This window comes from Strix uralensis, chromosome 10 (genome assembly GCF_047716275.1).
Source record: "Strix uralensis isolate ZFMK-TIS-50842 chromosome 10, bStrUra1, whole genome shotgun sequence".
Classification (NCBI taxonomy): Eukaryota; Metazoa; Chordata; class Aves; order Strigiformes; family Strigidae; genus Strix; species Strix uralensis.
In genome coordinates, this window is record NC_133981.1 from 5,707,870 (window position 1) to 5,725,749 (window position 17,880).

Sequence of the window (17,880 nt, forward strand, 5' to 3'; positions counted from 1 at the left end):
GCAAAAGCAAGCAGCAGCCTTGCAACGTGAAACCTGGGCAATGCGTGTCATAATTTGGGATGGTATTTACCAGAGGGTTTTTGAAAACATGTAATTATTTTATAACATTCCTTTCTTCAGCAGCATATGCAGGATAGAGAGTGATATCTCAAAGCATATAATACAACTTGACAGAAAAAAAGCAGAAAAAGAAGCTGCAATAGATGCTACTGCTGTCAAGAAAATAAATAGAAAAGGCAAAAGCACAGCTCCAGTTCCTCCCATCAAAGGTTTGTCACATTTGAGAGAAAGGAATGGGCTACTTCTGAAACTGCAACTGCTTTGCAACAGCAGCAAAATAAAATTTTCAGTTACATCTAAGCAATTCCTGAACTGACGTCACACGGACTTTAAATGAGACATGGGTGCCCAAGAGCTTAAAGCCCTTCTAAACACTGAAGTTTGATACTGCTGAAAATTTCAGGGCTGCAACTTGTCGGAGCCTCTCGCACAGCAATTAAATCAGCACAGTGTATCATTTACTTCTATTTATTCAACCTGTGACAGTCACATATACTTCAACTCTATCTTGTCCAGAGCTGCATCTACCAGGTGCCTGGGTAAGAAAGTTAAAAACCCTCATTTCTGGATCTTCTACGTGCATTTTTATTGCTTACATTAAACAAGCAACGAAACAAACAAACAAATCGACTATGCCACTAGAAGCGCTGCTGCCAAACATCCACTGTGAAAACAAATTGGGGACTGTTGTGCATTATCCAAGGAAACCTATATTTGACAAAGTCATCCCTTGCTGGCAGGGAGCTGCTAGTCAAGAAGAATTCCTTACCTGTTGCCATGAACATGTGATGCACAAAAGGCAAAGCTGTAGTGAAGTAAGGTGGGGTCAATCATAGCTCCGTTTTCTGCACGCTCTAGCAAATCTCTGAGGTAGCAGAGATGTCTGTGACAGCCTCTCACTCCATTACGTGCACAATACTCATCTAGCACAAAGACCTGGCCAGGACTAAACCAGCCCTGTTTAGAAATAAAGAGACTTGATTTTAAATATAAGTTATTATATACAAAGGCTATCAGATTTGGAGGCGTAGTGGTCAACTGTTCTAATAAAATAAATACAAACCTAAGGCTATGTTCAGGAAAAAAGGAGAGAGGTCACTCTTAAAACAATACAATCTGTATATCATCACCCAAACACAGCATGTACACAGTGCAACTGTTAATAAAAACATATTATGCTACCATTAAAGGGAAATGTCAATTAAATGCTGAAAAGTTAGGCCAGTTCATGTCAGTGCCTAGCAAAAAAAGACAAAAAAAGACAAAAAAAAAGACTTACACCTTTAAGAGATGACAAAGGTTTGGTTATTTAAACAGCGTGAAACAGTAATCTCATTTCGGGGATGGGATTGTACATTTGGCCAGGAGCAAGAAGACTGATCTGGGGGAGAACATGGACGATTACACTGAATAATGACTTCTCTTGCATCTGGCAGGTAGGAAGATCCTGCAGATAGAGGAAGGCAGCTCCACAATATCAGAAAGGGACGTTTCCCATTGTCCTTATTGCATACCGCTGGCAACGCGCTCTGCCATCGCCCACCTCCTCGGCATCGAAGCAAGGGAAGCTCTGCTCATGAGCAGGGTTTCTTTACACATCCAGAAACCTCAGACTATTTCTGTCTGTCAGTCCTGAGGGCCTGGTGACACACGGCTTGTGGTGCAACGTCCAGGCTCCTGAGCAGGACGTCCTTCCCCGTGAGGGGATGGCTCCGGTGAACGTCCCGGGACAGCCGAAGCGGAGCGCGCCTCTGCCTTCCGGAAAGGCGCTAGCGAGAACCAGAATATTCTTGTAGATTGCTTTTCAAAATGCTGCAAAACCGTCAATATTTACATGGAAATTTGGGTGCTAAACAATTGCTAAGACGCAGCTCTGGAATGCATCAAGCTGCAAAATCTTTCATCGTTTAATTGAAAAGTTCCTGCAGCGGGCGGGAGAGTAGTTGAGGCAGAGCACTGCCCCTATAGGCAACTTCTTTGCCACCCCATCTGTTACCCCAAATGCTACATCTTAGAAACAACACTGCTGTGAAAGATTAAAATATATTTTCTACCACTCAGATGACACCAAATCTTTTCTAGATGCCAAAATAGCTGCTTTGAAAAGAGTTGAAGAAATATCAATTAAGAGCTCAAAGACATAGAGAAGGATTTGCTCATCCTTATTGGGCCAACTCCAAAACAGATTGAGAAAAGAATTAAAATAATGAGGGGAAAATGATAGATATAGGGAGTAGCTACAGTGCTGGGATCACTAGAATGCACATTTCAAAATGAAGACACAGAACAATGCAGATGGGACGGCACTCTGGAAGCCTATTTTTTGGGAGGGGTATATTTGCTTTCACCGCTTTTAATGGTATTTTTGTTTGCTTTTTGGTTGGTGGTATTATGCTTGATTCTGGATTTCTTTACGTTGCCTGTTTGTTACATCCGTGGACCGTCTCTTCACCTTGCCTCTCTTCACACAAGTCTTTGGTGATCAGGCATGGTAAAAATATAGAAATGTTGTAACTGTTCTGTGATAGAAAGACGTGTGCATTTGGTTACTGGGGTAGAAATGCAGTTGAAATCGCTATATTCACCCAATACATAGAGAGGATCCCTGTGGGGTGAAATCTTGGCCCTACTGACATCAGTGGGAAGGCTGGCACTAATTTCACTGGAGCCAGGTACCACACCCAGAATTTGGGGTGAAGGAAGCAGGAGGCTGGACCCAGCCATCCAGCGCAGCCACACTGCCCCGTGCATTGGGCTCTGAGAAGTGCTGGTCCTCAGGGGGACAGAAGGGATGGGGGCAACCACTTAATATCGCTGCCATGGCTCACTGAGGGGAAGCCTGAGCAGAAGCTCAGAGGTTCAGTGATGAGCCTCATACCATGATACCTCATGAGAGCATGGGCAGAGAGATCCAGAGCCCAGGAGGACCAGGTGGTCTCCTTTTGCACAGCAGAGGTATGAAATAAAAATCCTGCTGCTGAACGGGGCTCTAAAGGAGCAGTAAATCCTGCTCCCCACAGCTCCAGAAAAAAATCTAAGGTTTGATGAAAGGTGGTATTCAGACAAATCCCCCACATCTTCAGGCAGATCCTGGCTCCTGATTAAGATTTGCCTGGCGCAACCAGCTGACAACCAGCCAGTCTGGCAAACGCAGCTCATAGTGATGACACGCCGGGTGTCTCTCCCCAGCACAGCTAGGTGTAGCTCAGCGTGGTCTCCCAGATGGTCTTCAATGGCATGAAGAAACCTGGCGGGGACAATGGAGGAAGGCCACAGAGCACAGGGAGCTCGACTGACCGTGTTCAAGAAGCTGAACTGCTCTGAGAAGGGGACATGTGTCCCACGCACCAGCAGGGAGTGCAACAGGAGCTCTGGAGCTGGGTACAGCAAGGCTCGCTCAGGGTTGGTGAAACACTGGCAATTTTTCTAATGGCAAATGCAGCTTTTGCAAAAAACAGAATTTTTGAGGGAATATTTTCACTTTTCAGTAGCTGAATTTTCCCATTTACCATAGAAAAAACAAAATAAGTTCATTTTGGTGGCCTGCCTCATGGACCTTTTAACCCAACTCCTTCACATCATCTCGGCTAGGCTGGGCACTCTGGAAGACCACCTTTCCTCAGTACGTGCCATGCTGTATTATGTTAATTCCACGAATGCTGACACATCATGGGAAATAGAGCTCCAGCAGGGACCCAGCTGCATGAGCCAGATGCCGGCAGTGGGTTGGGAAGTCTTGGGAAGAGCTGAAGGGCAGTCTCAGAAACAACACACATCCAAGCAGACAGGAATGAAGACTCATGCGTGTATGAGGTCCATGCTAAGCTGAAAGAGCTGCATACTCTTCCCAAAAGTCCAGGAGGAGCTGTGAATGAGACTGTGCTTCCAGTCTGTGGACGATGGGAAGGAGCCCTCAGCAAGCTCTGCAGACAACGCTCTTCCCCTTCCCCAGCACGGTGTTCTCTGCCAGCAAACATCACTTCTGCCATAGCTGAGATTAGTCAGCCAGCCTGTTTGTTTTCATAGGGATGCCTGGCTCAGCCAGTGAGTGGGCTCACGATAACGTTGTTTAACCTGGTTCCATGGAAAGGAGGCGATGCTGAGTTATCCTCCGTGTCAGGGTAAGCCACTGTGTCCGGGTAAGTCCTCCCTGGCACCTCCACGTCCACGTTTGAAAACAAGAAGAGGTGTGACGAGGCAAAACTCTGCAGTACATTGCATGGGAATGTCCTGTGGGGAGAATAACAATTGCCCAGAGGCACACAGAGTGGACAGAGCAGGCCTACCACGGGCTCACAGCTCCTCCCAGCCAGCCAGCACAGTGGTATCACCAATGTCCCATGGGCATATCAAGAGCAACGGGAGCTCTGTGCAGTTGAATTCAAATTTTGAGGTCAGTCTGGTTTTTTACGCCATAATCAGGACAAAACCATATCACAATAAGTAAAGAAGCATGTGAAATCCAAGTGTAGGTGAACACAGCCCATTATTCTCTTCTTTATAATGCTCTGCAATGGGTGATTTGAAAGAAGATGGTTAATTGGTGATGTTCTGCTCCGAAGAGGCACAAGTCTTGGTGCTGAGGGGAGCTCCACCGCTCCAGTAGCTTCTAGCAAGGGCCTAAACATCTCAATAATAAGCAGAAGTGGCTGGTGGGTTTCTTGAAGAAAAACATTGTTAATCATTTTCAGTGATAGCCTTGCACCACTCCATGAATTTAATTCAACAGCCACAGCTCTCTCACCAGGCCCGAGACTGCACAGAGACAAACCAGCTGCAAGCCAACCTGTCAGACATGCATGGATGGGGGATGGTCTTCCTAGGGTCAGCCATGCGTGGGGAGCAGAAGCTGCATGCCAAATTCACTGCCTGCCGGAGCAAAGACCTCGATGGAACCGGTGAGAAACCTGCTGCAGGTCTGACAATGCTCCCACCAAGCCTACTTGTACCACTTGGGTATCTGCAAGTAAAGTGCACGCTGCAGCCTCCCCCCACCCCATCCTTACCTCAAGGGACATCCACAACCATTCCTCCTAGCTCTGCCTCTCATCAGGAAGGTGACAACTCTCTATTGCTCATGGCATTTACTGGATCTTAGCCTTTCTGAGATCAGCCCTTGCGTGTGGTGCAAGGAGCAGAGCAGGTGAGAGGAGCACCATGGTGGAGGGGGACGTGGAGGGCAGGATTTGAGACTGACAGCCTGGCTCCCAACTGCTCAGTTGTGTTCCCAGGTTGCTGCTTTTAAGAGCAAGTCATTCAAGAGCCCCAGCTCCAGGGACTGCACAGCTGGCAAAAGACGAAGGCTATCAGGATGGGGTGGTCCTTCTGCTGAAGAAGCCCATGATGACACCTCAGTGAGGAGGTTTCTGTGCAACACTAGGAGGGCGGCAGAGGTCAGGATCTGTCCCATGCCATGTTCAGGACAGGACTTCCATTTCAGGCCCCTCTAGAAAGGCTTCATCCTGTTGTTTTCTCAAAAACTAAGAGCCTCTTCACCCTCCTCACTGAAACAGCTAAAAATTAATTTTTCAAGTTGTATTGTTAAAGGTTATTTGTCATTTAAACCCTCACAGTACCTATGAGCCGCCAAGCCAAAGGCTACAAACTGTCCTGGAGCATCTCAGTGCCACTGTCCTATAGACCATGTTACACAGCAGTGGGCTGAGAGCTGCAACCTGCACTCATGAGAATAATCAGGATGGGCATGCGACTACATGAGCACGGACAGACTGCAGCATCACTGCAGTTATTCAACTAATCCCATCTGTTACCTGCTTGGGATCCCTGCTCATAAAAAGACACAAAGCTGGGCCACAATTATTCCTGGTGGGACTCCATTGACATGGGAGGTGGTACCAGACCGTCATCTTTCCCCTGTTCTTTCATTCAGAAGACTCTGGAAGGCAGTGCAGGAGGCTGCAAAACACTGCTCTCTACTTCACATCCCCACACTGGAGTTTGCCTTTGCAGGAAGAAACATTTTAAGCATTGCAAACAGAAATGATAAAGACAGTGCAACTGGAGAAGAACAGCAGTCAGTTCACTGCAGGTAGCCTCTCAAAAGAAAATACCTCTGGGCCAAATTCAAACCTGGTGTAAACAGAAGTCAGTCTTCCAGCAACAGGGGGATTAGCCCCCACTCGCACTAGCTTTGACTTTGCTGCTTGATGTTTATATCACTAGAGACCAAAGAATATACTTGCCAGACAAGAATAGGAATCATTAAGTCTGTGGTCCAAAGTGAGGCGCTGAACCATCTCAAAGAGTGAAGCGTGGTCAAAGTTACAGGGATTGGAAGAGATAAATTCATCCATGCCATGCTTTTGAGCTCTATCTGCATCTGTTCATTTATACATATAGAGAAAGACACCATTTAGAGAGATATAAGACATTTTAGTTGACAAATACAACAGAAAAAAATATACAGTATGAAGCATGAAAGCTAAATATCTCCTCTTCCCTACATTGCCATTAACTTTTCTCTTTGCAGGCTATACAGTACACTTTTCACCTCCCATTGTCAACTTGCATCAGTTATGGACTATCTTATTGCATTTAGGCAAAAGATTTTAGAATTAACATCTTGTCAACTGCTCATTATAGCGCATTTATTCTGTACTTAAAACCAGAACACAAACCCAAGAACTTACTCTGTATCTTACAGTACGCTATAAGTTAACAGAATTTTGGCTCACATAAGTAAATTAGCTCCTATTTAGATAGTTGCGGTTAATTATAATAGATTCTGCCATTCTAATGAAGTTACAGCTGTAGCATTTTTCTCTACATTTACTAGGTTTTCTAGGTATCAGACCAGTTGCGTTGTTCTTTATCCAAATGCCAATGTTTGTTTCCCCACGGCAATTTTTTCCTAATGGCAACTTTAAATGCTACCTCACCGAAACAAAAAGATGCTCTTTTAAGCATCGCTAAGAAGTTAAATTGATATGTAGTTTGTTGTCACTGAGGCAGTAACCCGATAGTGTGGCAGAGCTGCCAGTCATCCCGACGGAGGGACTGAATTTCCTCTGCCTGGATTATGAGCTGCCATTTTTTGGTGAATTAACAGCCTTAACGTATTCACACTTCTCTGCTTTGGGTGACGTTTACAGGCACTAACTCCTAGGGGCTAATTAATTAATCTCAACATGGTTAACTAAAAATACACCGAATTCAGCAGTTGAAATGAAGCCGCCAAGCCGGCCTGGGTGCGGCCAGCCGGGACCCTGCTGGGAGCAGGCTTTGTTCTACCAGCGGCTGGGGAATTAAAGGACACCTTTCACTCGGTTTTGTCCGTGCTCAGCTTCCTACTATATGGGTTCTTGCCAAATCCTTGACAAAGAAAATAGGATTTAAATCCTTCCCCTGTTTATAGCCTCCTAGGGGAACTGGGTGGCCTTGAAACAATGTGGCTGAAAGGACACAAAAATGCAGTTTTCCACAATAGTAGTATATGGTAACTGTATTTGTTTTAAAACAAAATCCCTCTTTACCAGAAAAAACAAAAATCCTTAATTTAAAAAAATAAATAAAAAAACAAAAAGAGCTTTAAATGATAATGAGACAGTGTTCTTTTATACATGTATTACTATTTAACATTAAGCTGTGAAGGATGGCATGTCTTCCTAAATACCTCGTTCATGTCTGTGCTCTCAGATACTACTGATCATTGGGAGCGATCTTTACATTTTCTGTATAGTCTGTCGTTAGCTATATACAAACTATATAAATAACATCACCCACTGGAAAGAAATCAGACAAATTAAAACATGTAACATTTCAATTAGCTGCTAGCAATACTTATTTCAGCAATAGCTGGCAATTTTCCTCATTAAAACTCTGATGAATAAACACTGTTTTTTTTCCTACAGCTGGTTAATTTTTGAGGGTCCGCTCCCCTGTTTCGCACCATGCGCCGGGTCCTGCTGCCTCCCCCCTGCCTCCCTCCCTGGTCCCAAATCCCCCCTCTGCCTCCACCGGCGGCTCCATGCATTCAGCACAGGGACAGAAGAAGCCACCAGTGGTGCCAAGTGATGTGGCAGCATGAGGACTGGCTGGGGGGACAGGGACCACCTCCCCCATGAGCACATCACCTTCACGGCACCTTTCTAGCATCCTTGGGTGTGGGATGCAAAACCCACCCAGCCCTTGGGCTCACAGCACAGGCCAGCTCCTTGTCCGTTCTGGCAGCTTTCTGCCCCACTGTCTCTGTCCCTTTGGGCCAAGATCGATCTGATTGCATTCACTCCTAAAGAATTTGTCTATGCTGTTTCATCCCTAGTGCCCGCAAAATGTTTTAACAGATATTATCAGACTATTTTTAATGGCTTGCTGCTCTGCCCAGCTCCTTGGAGTTGACTGCAAGCTGACAAATTGTCTGGAGGCCTTCATTTGCCAGCTTCGCTCAGAGATTTTATTACTTTTCAATTAGGAGCCCTGATACACTGTCAATCCTCCTGCTCAGCCAACGAGGCTCTGAGAGCTGAGTAAATCAGCTGGAAATTTGAAGAGTCCTCTAGCCCTTTAGCTGGTGAACTTTTTTGAGCATATGTGCTAGAAAGCATGTTTGAAATTAGTATTTTTTACTCCAGACTAATTATCTTTTCCCCACTTTATGTTCTCTGAGCAAGGTGGGCACAGAGTAGACCTTCAGTTGGTGTGAACTGACTAAAGCTCTGCTGGCTTCCATGGAGCCGAGGGTCTGTCCTGGGCTTTTTAAAATCTCCCTGCCCAAGGGGCACAGACAGTTCCCTGCCAAGCGTGAGAACAGACACTGTGATTAAACAGCCTTCGTGACTGTCCATAATCAGGGACAATTTTACTTTCTTTAACCACTTTGAAGCCACACCTTACTGAGCATCCCACTGGAGTGCCCACTCAAAAGCCCATTTGCCCCAAATCTCCCCACCTCAGAACAACCACCTGAAGAGAGAAGCATCAGAAATGGCACTGCATGAGCTCAAGTGACCAAAAAAGTATGAGCCGCATGACTTCTGCTCGGTCAGTGGTTTAAAATGTGGTTTTCTGCCATGGGAAGGAAGATGACCAGCCACAGCTCTCCCTGCAGCAGCCCAGTGTTACAGCTCTGGCGTGAGCAAACCATTTCGCATTGGCAGAGCTGCAGAGGATAAAGCTGGCGTGGTGTGAACTGGAGATGTCTTTGGAGAATGGTAATACATACACATATTTCTCTCAAATGGAATATCTGCTCTGGGCCAGATGCTTAGAATTCTTAAGAATAACTCGGAGCTGGTTAAAAAAGACAATGCTACACTAAACTCACCTTCCCTTAATTAATCGTTAGAAAATAAGCATGTCATGCAACTTGCAATTGATTTTTGCGTTTTGATTTTTCCAATGGACTCGTTTTTAAAAATGAAATTTAGGAATCCAATTATACCGAAAGCATTAAACTTCCTAGGCAATAGAAAAAGAAAAGGGTAGATCTAAATATATTATTACTCCACTCCAGACAGCTGATCTGTGATTTAAAATAATGCCAACATCTGCATATGAAATAAGGTTTATGTATAATCTACCCTCTTTCAAAATGGCTTGTACAGTTTGAATGAGATTTTAAACAAAGCACAAAATGAGAATGGCTAATATTCACACCAGACTGTACAGCTAATTTGTAAGTACTTTAAATTAATTGTTTCAGTCAAATACAGTTGCTTTTTTGACCCTGCTCTGTTATTCTACCTAAAAAGAAAGGAGAAACCAAAGAAAGAAAGTTATATGATGCTCCAGTAATTTACAATCCCTTCCCAAGGTGCCGTGCCAAGCTCGCTGGTGCTTCTTTGTTCGGGGCCCCAGCCAAAATGCTGCTGCAGGCCCACAAAAGTTATCTTACATATTTAAACAAGCTGAACACAACTGCAGCTGAAAGGTGTTTGATGGTGGTCTCGGAAGGGAGGCTGCCAGCAGAGGGAAATGGGCAGCACAGACTCCACGAGCCTTTCTTCTGGAAAACTGCAGACTCTGGCCTTTTATATTACACTTGGTCACCTACATTTCGGTCTTTTTTTAAGACTGCCAGGTTTATTTTGTTCATTTTTATCCAGTTTGCATTTTATACTGACTCCATTAACCAGCCCCCTGTCACACACACACTCCCTACAAGTGTTTGAAATCAGAGTCTTAAAAATCTGCCAGTGTCAGGAACACAAAGATTTCAACAACAACAATAATGAAAATCAAAGGATTGTCCCACCATTTGGTCCTCTGAGGGCTGTATTTCTCTTTATCTAACTGTTATTTAAAAAGGAAGAGACAAAACAGTCAAATCTCTCATTCTTTTTTTAAATGTATTTCCCTGCCCTCTGCATTTCTTTTGCTCCAGCAATAATTTTGGCAGATTTTGCTCTGAGAGCAGTGAAGTTAATAGTGGGGGACAAGCTCCATAAAAGAATTCTTGTTATAAAAGGCTTTAGGTAGCCATTTTATTTTAAGAATTTCTTACTCTGGATTTATTTCTTTCCGTTAATGAGTGACTTTGTTTTAGTACCAAAGGCAACCGAACATCCAGTAAATTTTATGACACGTTTGTTTATTAAAAAACAAAACAAAACAAACAAACAAAAAAACCCAAACAACTGTAAATTAAAAGGTGACTTTGTATCTTACTCATCTGGAAAATGTGTGCTTGTCATATCTGCTTGACATTACAAGAATGAAGATGTGGTTTGGACAGTAACAAACAATGACACTAGTCAACCTCATCAGGAGACATGAAATAAAGGAATGACAATGATTGATGGCAGCTATTCATTTACAGATATTTCTAGAAAACTCTTCGCTGGCCTGGCCGGGCAAAGCGGGAGAAGTTTTCCAGCCTGCATGATGCTCGCTGGCAATGCACCACGGCAGGCGGGCGGGCGACGGCGTGCCCACCACAACCTGCCGCGGGCTCCGAGGGCCAGCGGGGTCCCCTCTGGCTCTCGCCGCCTAAGCCGAGCTAACGGACACGCCTGGGCTGTGACTCGTTAAACAAATACCCAGGGGAAGCGCCTAGAAACCTCGTTTTGTTCGGCCGTGTGGAGCGAGAGGTTTTACTAGCAAATACCGGTGTTCTGGAGGTGGTGGTGGTGGGGAAACACAAACGTACTGGGACTTAAAATGCCAGGCTGTTGATTGTGAGCGAGCTGCTGGCAGTGTCGGCTGGTGACTTACCAAGTCCCCTCCTTGCCGTGCACTATGGCATTGCCACCTCTGAAAAGTGAGATATATATATATATATATGTGTCTGTCTGTGTCTGTGTGTGTGTCCGGGGCTCTGCAAACCTCCTCCCCGCCACGAGCTGCAGCCGCTGCAGCAGGCTGAACTCGCCTCTCAGCTGGATATCTAAGAGCTCTTTTTTTTTCCTTCATATTATTCCACGTTACAAGATAGCTTTAAATTTAATTGGCTGATTATTCCTGTGTTTTATGGCTTTTCCCCTGTCGCAAACAAATTCTTTTCTGCTCGAGGTACGATTTTAATAAACGATTATGAATGCTCCTGTAAATCACCAGACACACTAGGCACTGAATTGAAATCTAAATTATCTAATGTTTGGTAGTTAAATGAATAAGAATTTGTAGTATACACTTACATAATTCCTTGTGTGGCAAGTTAAAAACACAGTTTTAGAACAGCTATTTATAATATAAAACATTGTTTCACAGCATTTTTATAACTATTTAAAAATGTTTTGAATTAGATGACTGCGGAAACCTGTGAATTTGTATTCCGTAAGTTAGAGTCCCATGCTTCTTAAAGCACGTAGAAGTGATTTACAGGCTAGTTTTAAATTCATGCAAGTTATGTGAGAACTGAATTAACATTTTAATTCTGCATTCCTGCAATGAAGCATCTGCAAGTTGACAATACAGAAGACACAGCAGCGTTCTCATGATATCTCTAACTATCTAAAAAAAATAAAGCAATTAAAGCACAAAACTAATAATCTAATAGGATAGCAATGCATTGTAGTGCAAATACATGTAATGTTGCCAGACCCAAGTTCATTCATTCATTCACTCTTTCTTTCTTTCTTTCAAAGTGGCAAAAATCTGTATTTCCATCAAATTAAACTTTTTTTTTTTTTTTTTTTTTTTTGGTAAAATCTGATAAGAATCCTCTTTGGAAATCCAAACATTTGGAAAACAAAAAAAAGAAAGAAAAAAGAAAGTGTCTGCTGAGAAGGAATTCTGCCTGCTGCCCAGGGGTATATTTATACACACACGCACATACTCACACACAGAAAAAAAAAGAAGAAAACAGAAACAAAAGGAGGAAGAAGAAAAAAAGGAGTCTTGTTTGATGGCCAGGAGGGATGACACCGCCTGTTCCTTCTCATAATTGCATTCAGATACTCCAGATACATATTTGCCAGCTCTCATGACCCACTGATGCTATTCCCTCCTAAGGAAAGCAGGCACTCACCAGGTATTAGAGAAGCAGCTTTTAACACCAATAAAGGATTTATACTGGGTGTATTTAAGACTTGAACAAAGGCTAAGGAGAAGCTCTTTTACAGCACAAGTTTGGGCTTTTATCTTTTTCAAAGGAGGTATTCCAGTGGGAATAGGTAAAATAGTAATTCCCCTGGCTTATTCTTTCGCAAGCATTGCTCAGATTGGTGATTGAGACCCACGCTAAAACATTAATTTATGATAATTTGGGGGACCAGCAGCACCCCTCTGTGACTAATGTATTTAAGTCGTCACCTCCAAACCCAGGGTGACCCACAGAGCTGCCACTTGCTGCTGAAATCATCCCCTACCGAGTTTACGGGAGAGGGAACTACCAAACCTCAATGACTCAGGCTTGTTTTCAGAAGGCATATGCAGAGGGGTTTTTTGGGGGGCTCCTGTGGAGTCCTGCACCTCGTCTGGTTCTCTTGGGGTCTCCTGCCCTATTCTTCTACACTTTGAGGTGTCCACGTTTAGCCCCACACACTGGTGCGCTGCACCAAGCTAATCATCGGCACAGAGAGAAGGGATATTGTCAGAGTGCAAAATGATCTGTTTTCAGGCAGGAAGCAGTCAACTAGATGTAAATTCCATGAAACAAAAGAAGGTATTATTTACAGTTTTATTGTGATGTTAATTAATATTTACATCTTGGAATGAAAAATAGAAATGTTAATGATTGGCTTTACTAAGAGGATCACTTGATGCCAATGTGAAAGCCAGGGAGAGAAGGCAATTATGCAAACATCACATGCATCCTAATTTCAGTATGGAAACTTACATTTCAAATCTCAATTCAGGAAAATAACATGGAAAGTTTGTACTACAAAATCTAAACATGAGAAAGATTTAAGAGAAAAAAAAAGCACATTGCATATGTCAGATAATCTAGTCTGATTATCTGAGCTGTGCTAGCTACAGGGAAGCACTTACCCTTGAGTCCAGCTAGAAGTTAGCAGGGTAAGAAGGAACAAACCAGAATAACATAAAGACTAGCAACAAGGCTCAGGAAAGCAGACAGGAGCCCTAACCTAGCAGCTAAATATTTGGGTTCAAGCAAAGAATGAAAAAGAAACTTAAAGAAAATCAAACCGACCGAAAAAAAAAAACCACTTAACGGCTGAAAATTTCTTAAGCAGCTCAATAAACCTCGCTACTTATTATGGGGGAACAAATCATTACAAATTCTCAAAACAACCAACTCTTTGTATATGGTGTGATTAACAGTCATTAAATATAAACACACATTAAAAAATGAAATATAACCACAAGTGATACGTAAAACAAGTACGGACCAATCTTTCATGTTAAAAAGAAAAGGGTTTAAAAAAAAAAAAAAAAAGAACGTTGAGCATGTTTGGGAATTTTGTTTGATGCATCACTAACACAGAACGAACAAAGATTGGTGCTTTCAGACAAGTGACCACTTTTATGAAGCTTAAATATTGCCAAAAGGTGTAATATGTATTGGCAGCATTATTGACTATAATATTGTGCATGATTTCAACAGTAAACAAGAACAGTTTTGGGTTTTTTCTTTTATAATGCGAACATTGGAGAAAAGCACAGCTTTGCGTGAATGGAGTTCTTCTTTTAAATTGTAGCAAAACAAAAAAAGCAAAACTTTTCACTCTAACAGGTATTGTTCACCCACATAAAAGGAATTGTAGAGTCATACAAAAATCAATGAATAGCAGGATCTATTTTTTTTCAGTACTTAAATTGCAAATAAAATAAACTCCACCCTGGTTCGGAGCTGTCTGTTTACTTCCAAGTCAAGTGCTGCTATCGAACTGTGGATGAGAATTTTGAGTGCTGCTCGAACTTTGTATTTACTAAGTCAAAAGAGGTGGGAACGAAATGAATTCACTATTTCTCCCAAGTTTCCCCAACAGCAAAATATGTTCTCAAGTTTCTGTTTAACAGACAGCTCCATCACAGGAGCGAAGGGCTGGATTTTCTCTGCATGTGCATGCATGCGCATGTGCCATCTCGGACTGCTACAACATGAAAGCTCTAACAACAGTTACTCATCAAATGGCTTAACATTTACTTCTTTGCACATCCTCATTCACCATAGCCTCTAATAAAGCACAAAAAATATGACAGATATAAACATACAAGAATAAAATGTATTGCAAAAGTCCTTACCTTTCTGCAGGCAAAAAAACCCAAACAAACAAACCAAAAAACCCAAGCCAAAAAAACCCAATAACAAACCAAGACCCTTTTAAAAATGCAATACTTGATATGTTTGAATTTCAAGACTGAAGGAGCTGAGATATGTATTTGTGCATTTAAGACTCCTGACAAGGCATCATGTGTGCCATGCATGACTCACTTCTACTTCTCATTATTTAACTGCTGTGCCCGATGACTTTTGCAAGGAGCAGTGCCATGTACTAATGTTGGAATATGAAAAACGAGTAGCCCTTGCTGTTGAGCTGAAGGTGTACTATGGCATGCTGCTCTCCTCCTCTTGTAGGATGAATGTCCTGTGCCCAAACAGCTGTCAGAGGGATCTAGATCCAAAGGAGGTGGAGGAAGGAAGACTGAGGACAAAACACACTAGCCCAGAGGATGCTGAAGTAGCAAGTCATCATCAGACCGATGAGCCGACTGGTTTACCCCTTCCAGATTTTGGCACAACACAACCAAGAGGGTTTCCCAGTGCTCACAGCAAAAAGGGGGGCCTGAAGCCACCCAGTTTATGGGCGAAACACAATGTGGATGGAAAGAAGGTGGTGGCATAAAAAAAGCCGAATGATCTGGATTTGGAGCTGGTATCAGCCTGAGAACAAGCGAGAGAAACTGAGTTCAGATCCTGACCCCCTCAGATGGCCTGGAGGGACCAGGGGGTGAAATCTTGGCTGTTTTCACCAGAAGCGAAGCTGAAGGACCCCTGCCTCCTGTCAGGCGAGCGAGACGGAAAACAAGGTCAAACCTGTGGCATTGCTATAGCTCTGAGCACAGTCAGGCTGATACAGTCTGCAGGACCACGAGCAGCACAAGTCTCCAGTGGACGTGCTGGGCTGTGGTCAGATGCAGAGAGGACTCCTGGGCTCAGTCACTGACTTCACTGTCCCCTTGCAAGGACGCAGACAGGCCAGCTGCCCCTTCCCCATCCCAGGTAACCTAAGCAGGGGGGTTCAGCTCTTCCACACACATGGCCCCAGGCATTCCCCTTCCCTCCCCAAACTTCTGGCAGACCTTGTTACAACTGTTGCCAGCAATTATGATGTGTCTGTCCTTCACCCAACCCCACATATTGGTCTGGCAAAGTGAAAATTCCATAAACATCAGGAATTTACCCAGCAGGAAAACTCTCCAGGTCTGCAGGGATGTGAGAAGATTGGAGGGAAAGGTGCTTCCCCAGTTTGATGTTCTCTCACTGCCCTCATCCTAATCCACAGGGATCATGCTGGGACAAGCAGGAGTAACATCTTCTTTGCATCAACCACACAGCTAACATCATCCTTCAGCATCACTTGTTAGGAGAGGGAGCCACAAGCAGCATCTGTCTTGCTACACCTTGAAGCTTTTAGCATGTAAAAAAGCAGCCATGGAAGGATCTGGGCCTGCTACATCCAAGAACTGGGGCAGAGGGACATACAACCCCTGGGAATGCTCTCAGGTCAGCACGACCCAGCCAGGTCTAGAGGCTAATCACAGCCAGTAAACTTCCCACTTGCAAGAGCCCAATTCCTAATTCCCATCTTGGCTTTCTGAGAGGCATCCTTCCTTCCTTCCTTCCTGACCCCAATCCTTTACACCTTGCACCCCCAAAGTCAGTGAGCTGACTGGGATGAAGAGGATGAGGGTCACTGAAATGAAAATACTGACTATAGGTTTACCACACTGCATCATGCTATGTCCTCACTGACAGCAGCAGCAATGCAATGCAGAAGGGAGTCCAAAATATGCAGCATGTGGATGATAAAAAAAAAAATCAGCAAGCAGAGGTTTTCTGCTGTAACACTGATTGTACAGCTGTATGTCTTGCATTGTTATTTTCCATAAATACATGAAGAAGTTAAACCAATATAAAAGACAGTCAAATGATATTGATAAGCAAGGGGCAAATTTTCTGAGTTCCTTACAACAAAATACTCCATAACAGGTTTACCGTGACTGTTTTATATCTTAGAATCTGATTTAATTAGAAGAATTTGCTAATATTTACAACTTTTCTTTATTTTACTCACATTTAATGATATTAATTCTTAAATTTTGCTGAAACTAGCAAGAACTGCTGCATGTTACATAACAAAAGGGCTCCAGATGCGTGATCGAGACCTTCAAGAAAAATGAGTGAGGAGGCATTCATCTGGTTTATAATCAAATTATTTGCAAGACAAAAGAAATTGCTCTAAATTTCAAATTAAGCAAACTGGGTATAACTGCACAGGACATGCAGCATAGCTACGACTTAGAAGATGATTGCTTTAAATTCACATCTAACTGGCCTGCAAAGCAACCTGTTAAAAATACCATATGTTTTCCTACAGTTGAATATTCAACAGGAGACCTCTTTTTGTGTGTGCATTTCATACTTGCAAGATTTGCACCTGTAGTTCTGAGCACGTGATGCATTTGATAGACAGCTAATGGCGCTAATGAATCGCTCTGATCTGGGTGTACAGTTTATTGTATGGGGGTAAAACGTGTGTCTGCAGAAAGCAAGCTGGGTCTCAGGCTCTCAGATCCCAGTCTCTTCTCCATCAAGTATTGCACTTTAAAATACTCATTGACAAGTTCCCCAAGGAATTTTGTTTCTTGGGTTTGGTTGTCCTGAACACACAGGTTAACTGCTTCTGTATCCACTGATGTAAAAAGCAGCTTAATGGTAATGAAAGAAACTTCATTTTGGAGTCAGAAACATGTGTGTGAATATTGATTTACATCAGTGCAGAAAATCTTTCCATCAAAGACTTCTGCTCTCTAGGAGAACTTATTTACTTACAAAATTGAGAGATTGGGGCGTCTAGCTGGGGTACATTTCCTCCTTTAGCATTTAGCTTTTGCACTTGGGTAGGCGGCACAGGTTTGTGAGACTGGCCGGTGGCTCGGTACATGGCTTGGACCCACAGGATACGGTCCTGCTCATCGTCACTTGCAAAAATCACCGTGTCTCCTTCCTTCACCGCGTTGAAGAATGCTCTGCCGCCCTCCAAACCTGGCAGGAGAGGAAGTGACAACGGAGTTTTGCAGACTTTGAGAGCAGCGAAGGGATCTCCCCCAGTTTCCCACCCCACTGCCGCCCTGGGTGTCCCCAGCCAGCTCCACGCTGACCCTGGCCAAGCTCAGTCCCCTCCCCTGCATCAAACTCACCTGCGAGAGAGCCCGCCAGGTTGACAGGTAGCA

At 43.6% G+C, this 17,880-nt stretch overlaps 1 protein-coding gene across 4 annotated transcripts in view; it reads right to left on the reverse strand.

The window, feature by feature from the left end:
* Positions 1-17,880, reverse strand: part of CADPS (calcium dependent secretion activator) — a 221,290-nt gene that overhangs the window by 81,576 nt on the left and 121,834 nt on the right. For all 4 annotated transcript variants that reach the window (XM_074879024.1, XM_074879023.1, XM_074879022.1 and 1 more), the window contains exons 11-13: positions 17,480-17,692; positions 6,264-6,400; positions 830-1,017 (exon numbers count right to left, since the gene is read on the reverse strand). In XM_074879024.1, coding sequence (XP_074735125.1) covers positions 830-1,017; positions 6,264-6,400; positions 17,480-17,692 — 538 coding nt within the window. The remainder of the gene's footprint in view (positions 1-829; positions 1,018-6,263; positions 6,401-17,479; positions 17,693-17,880) is intronic.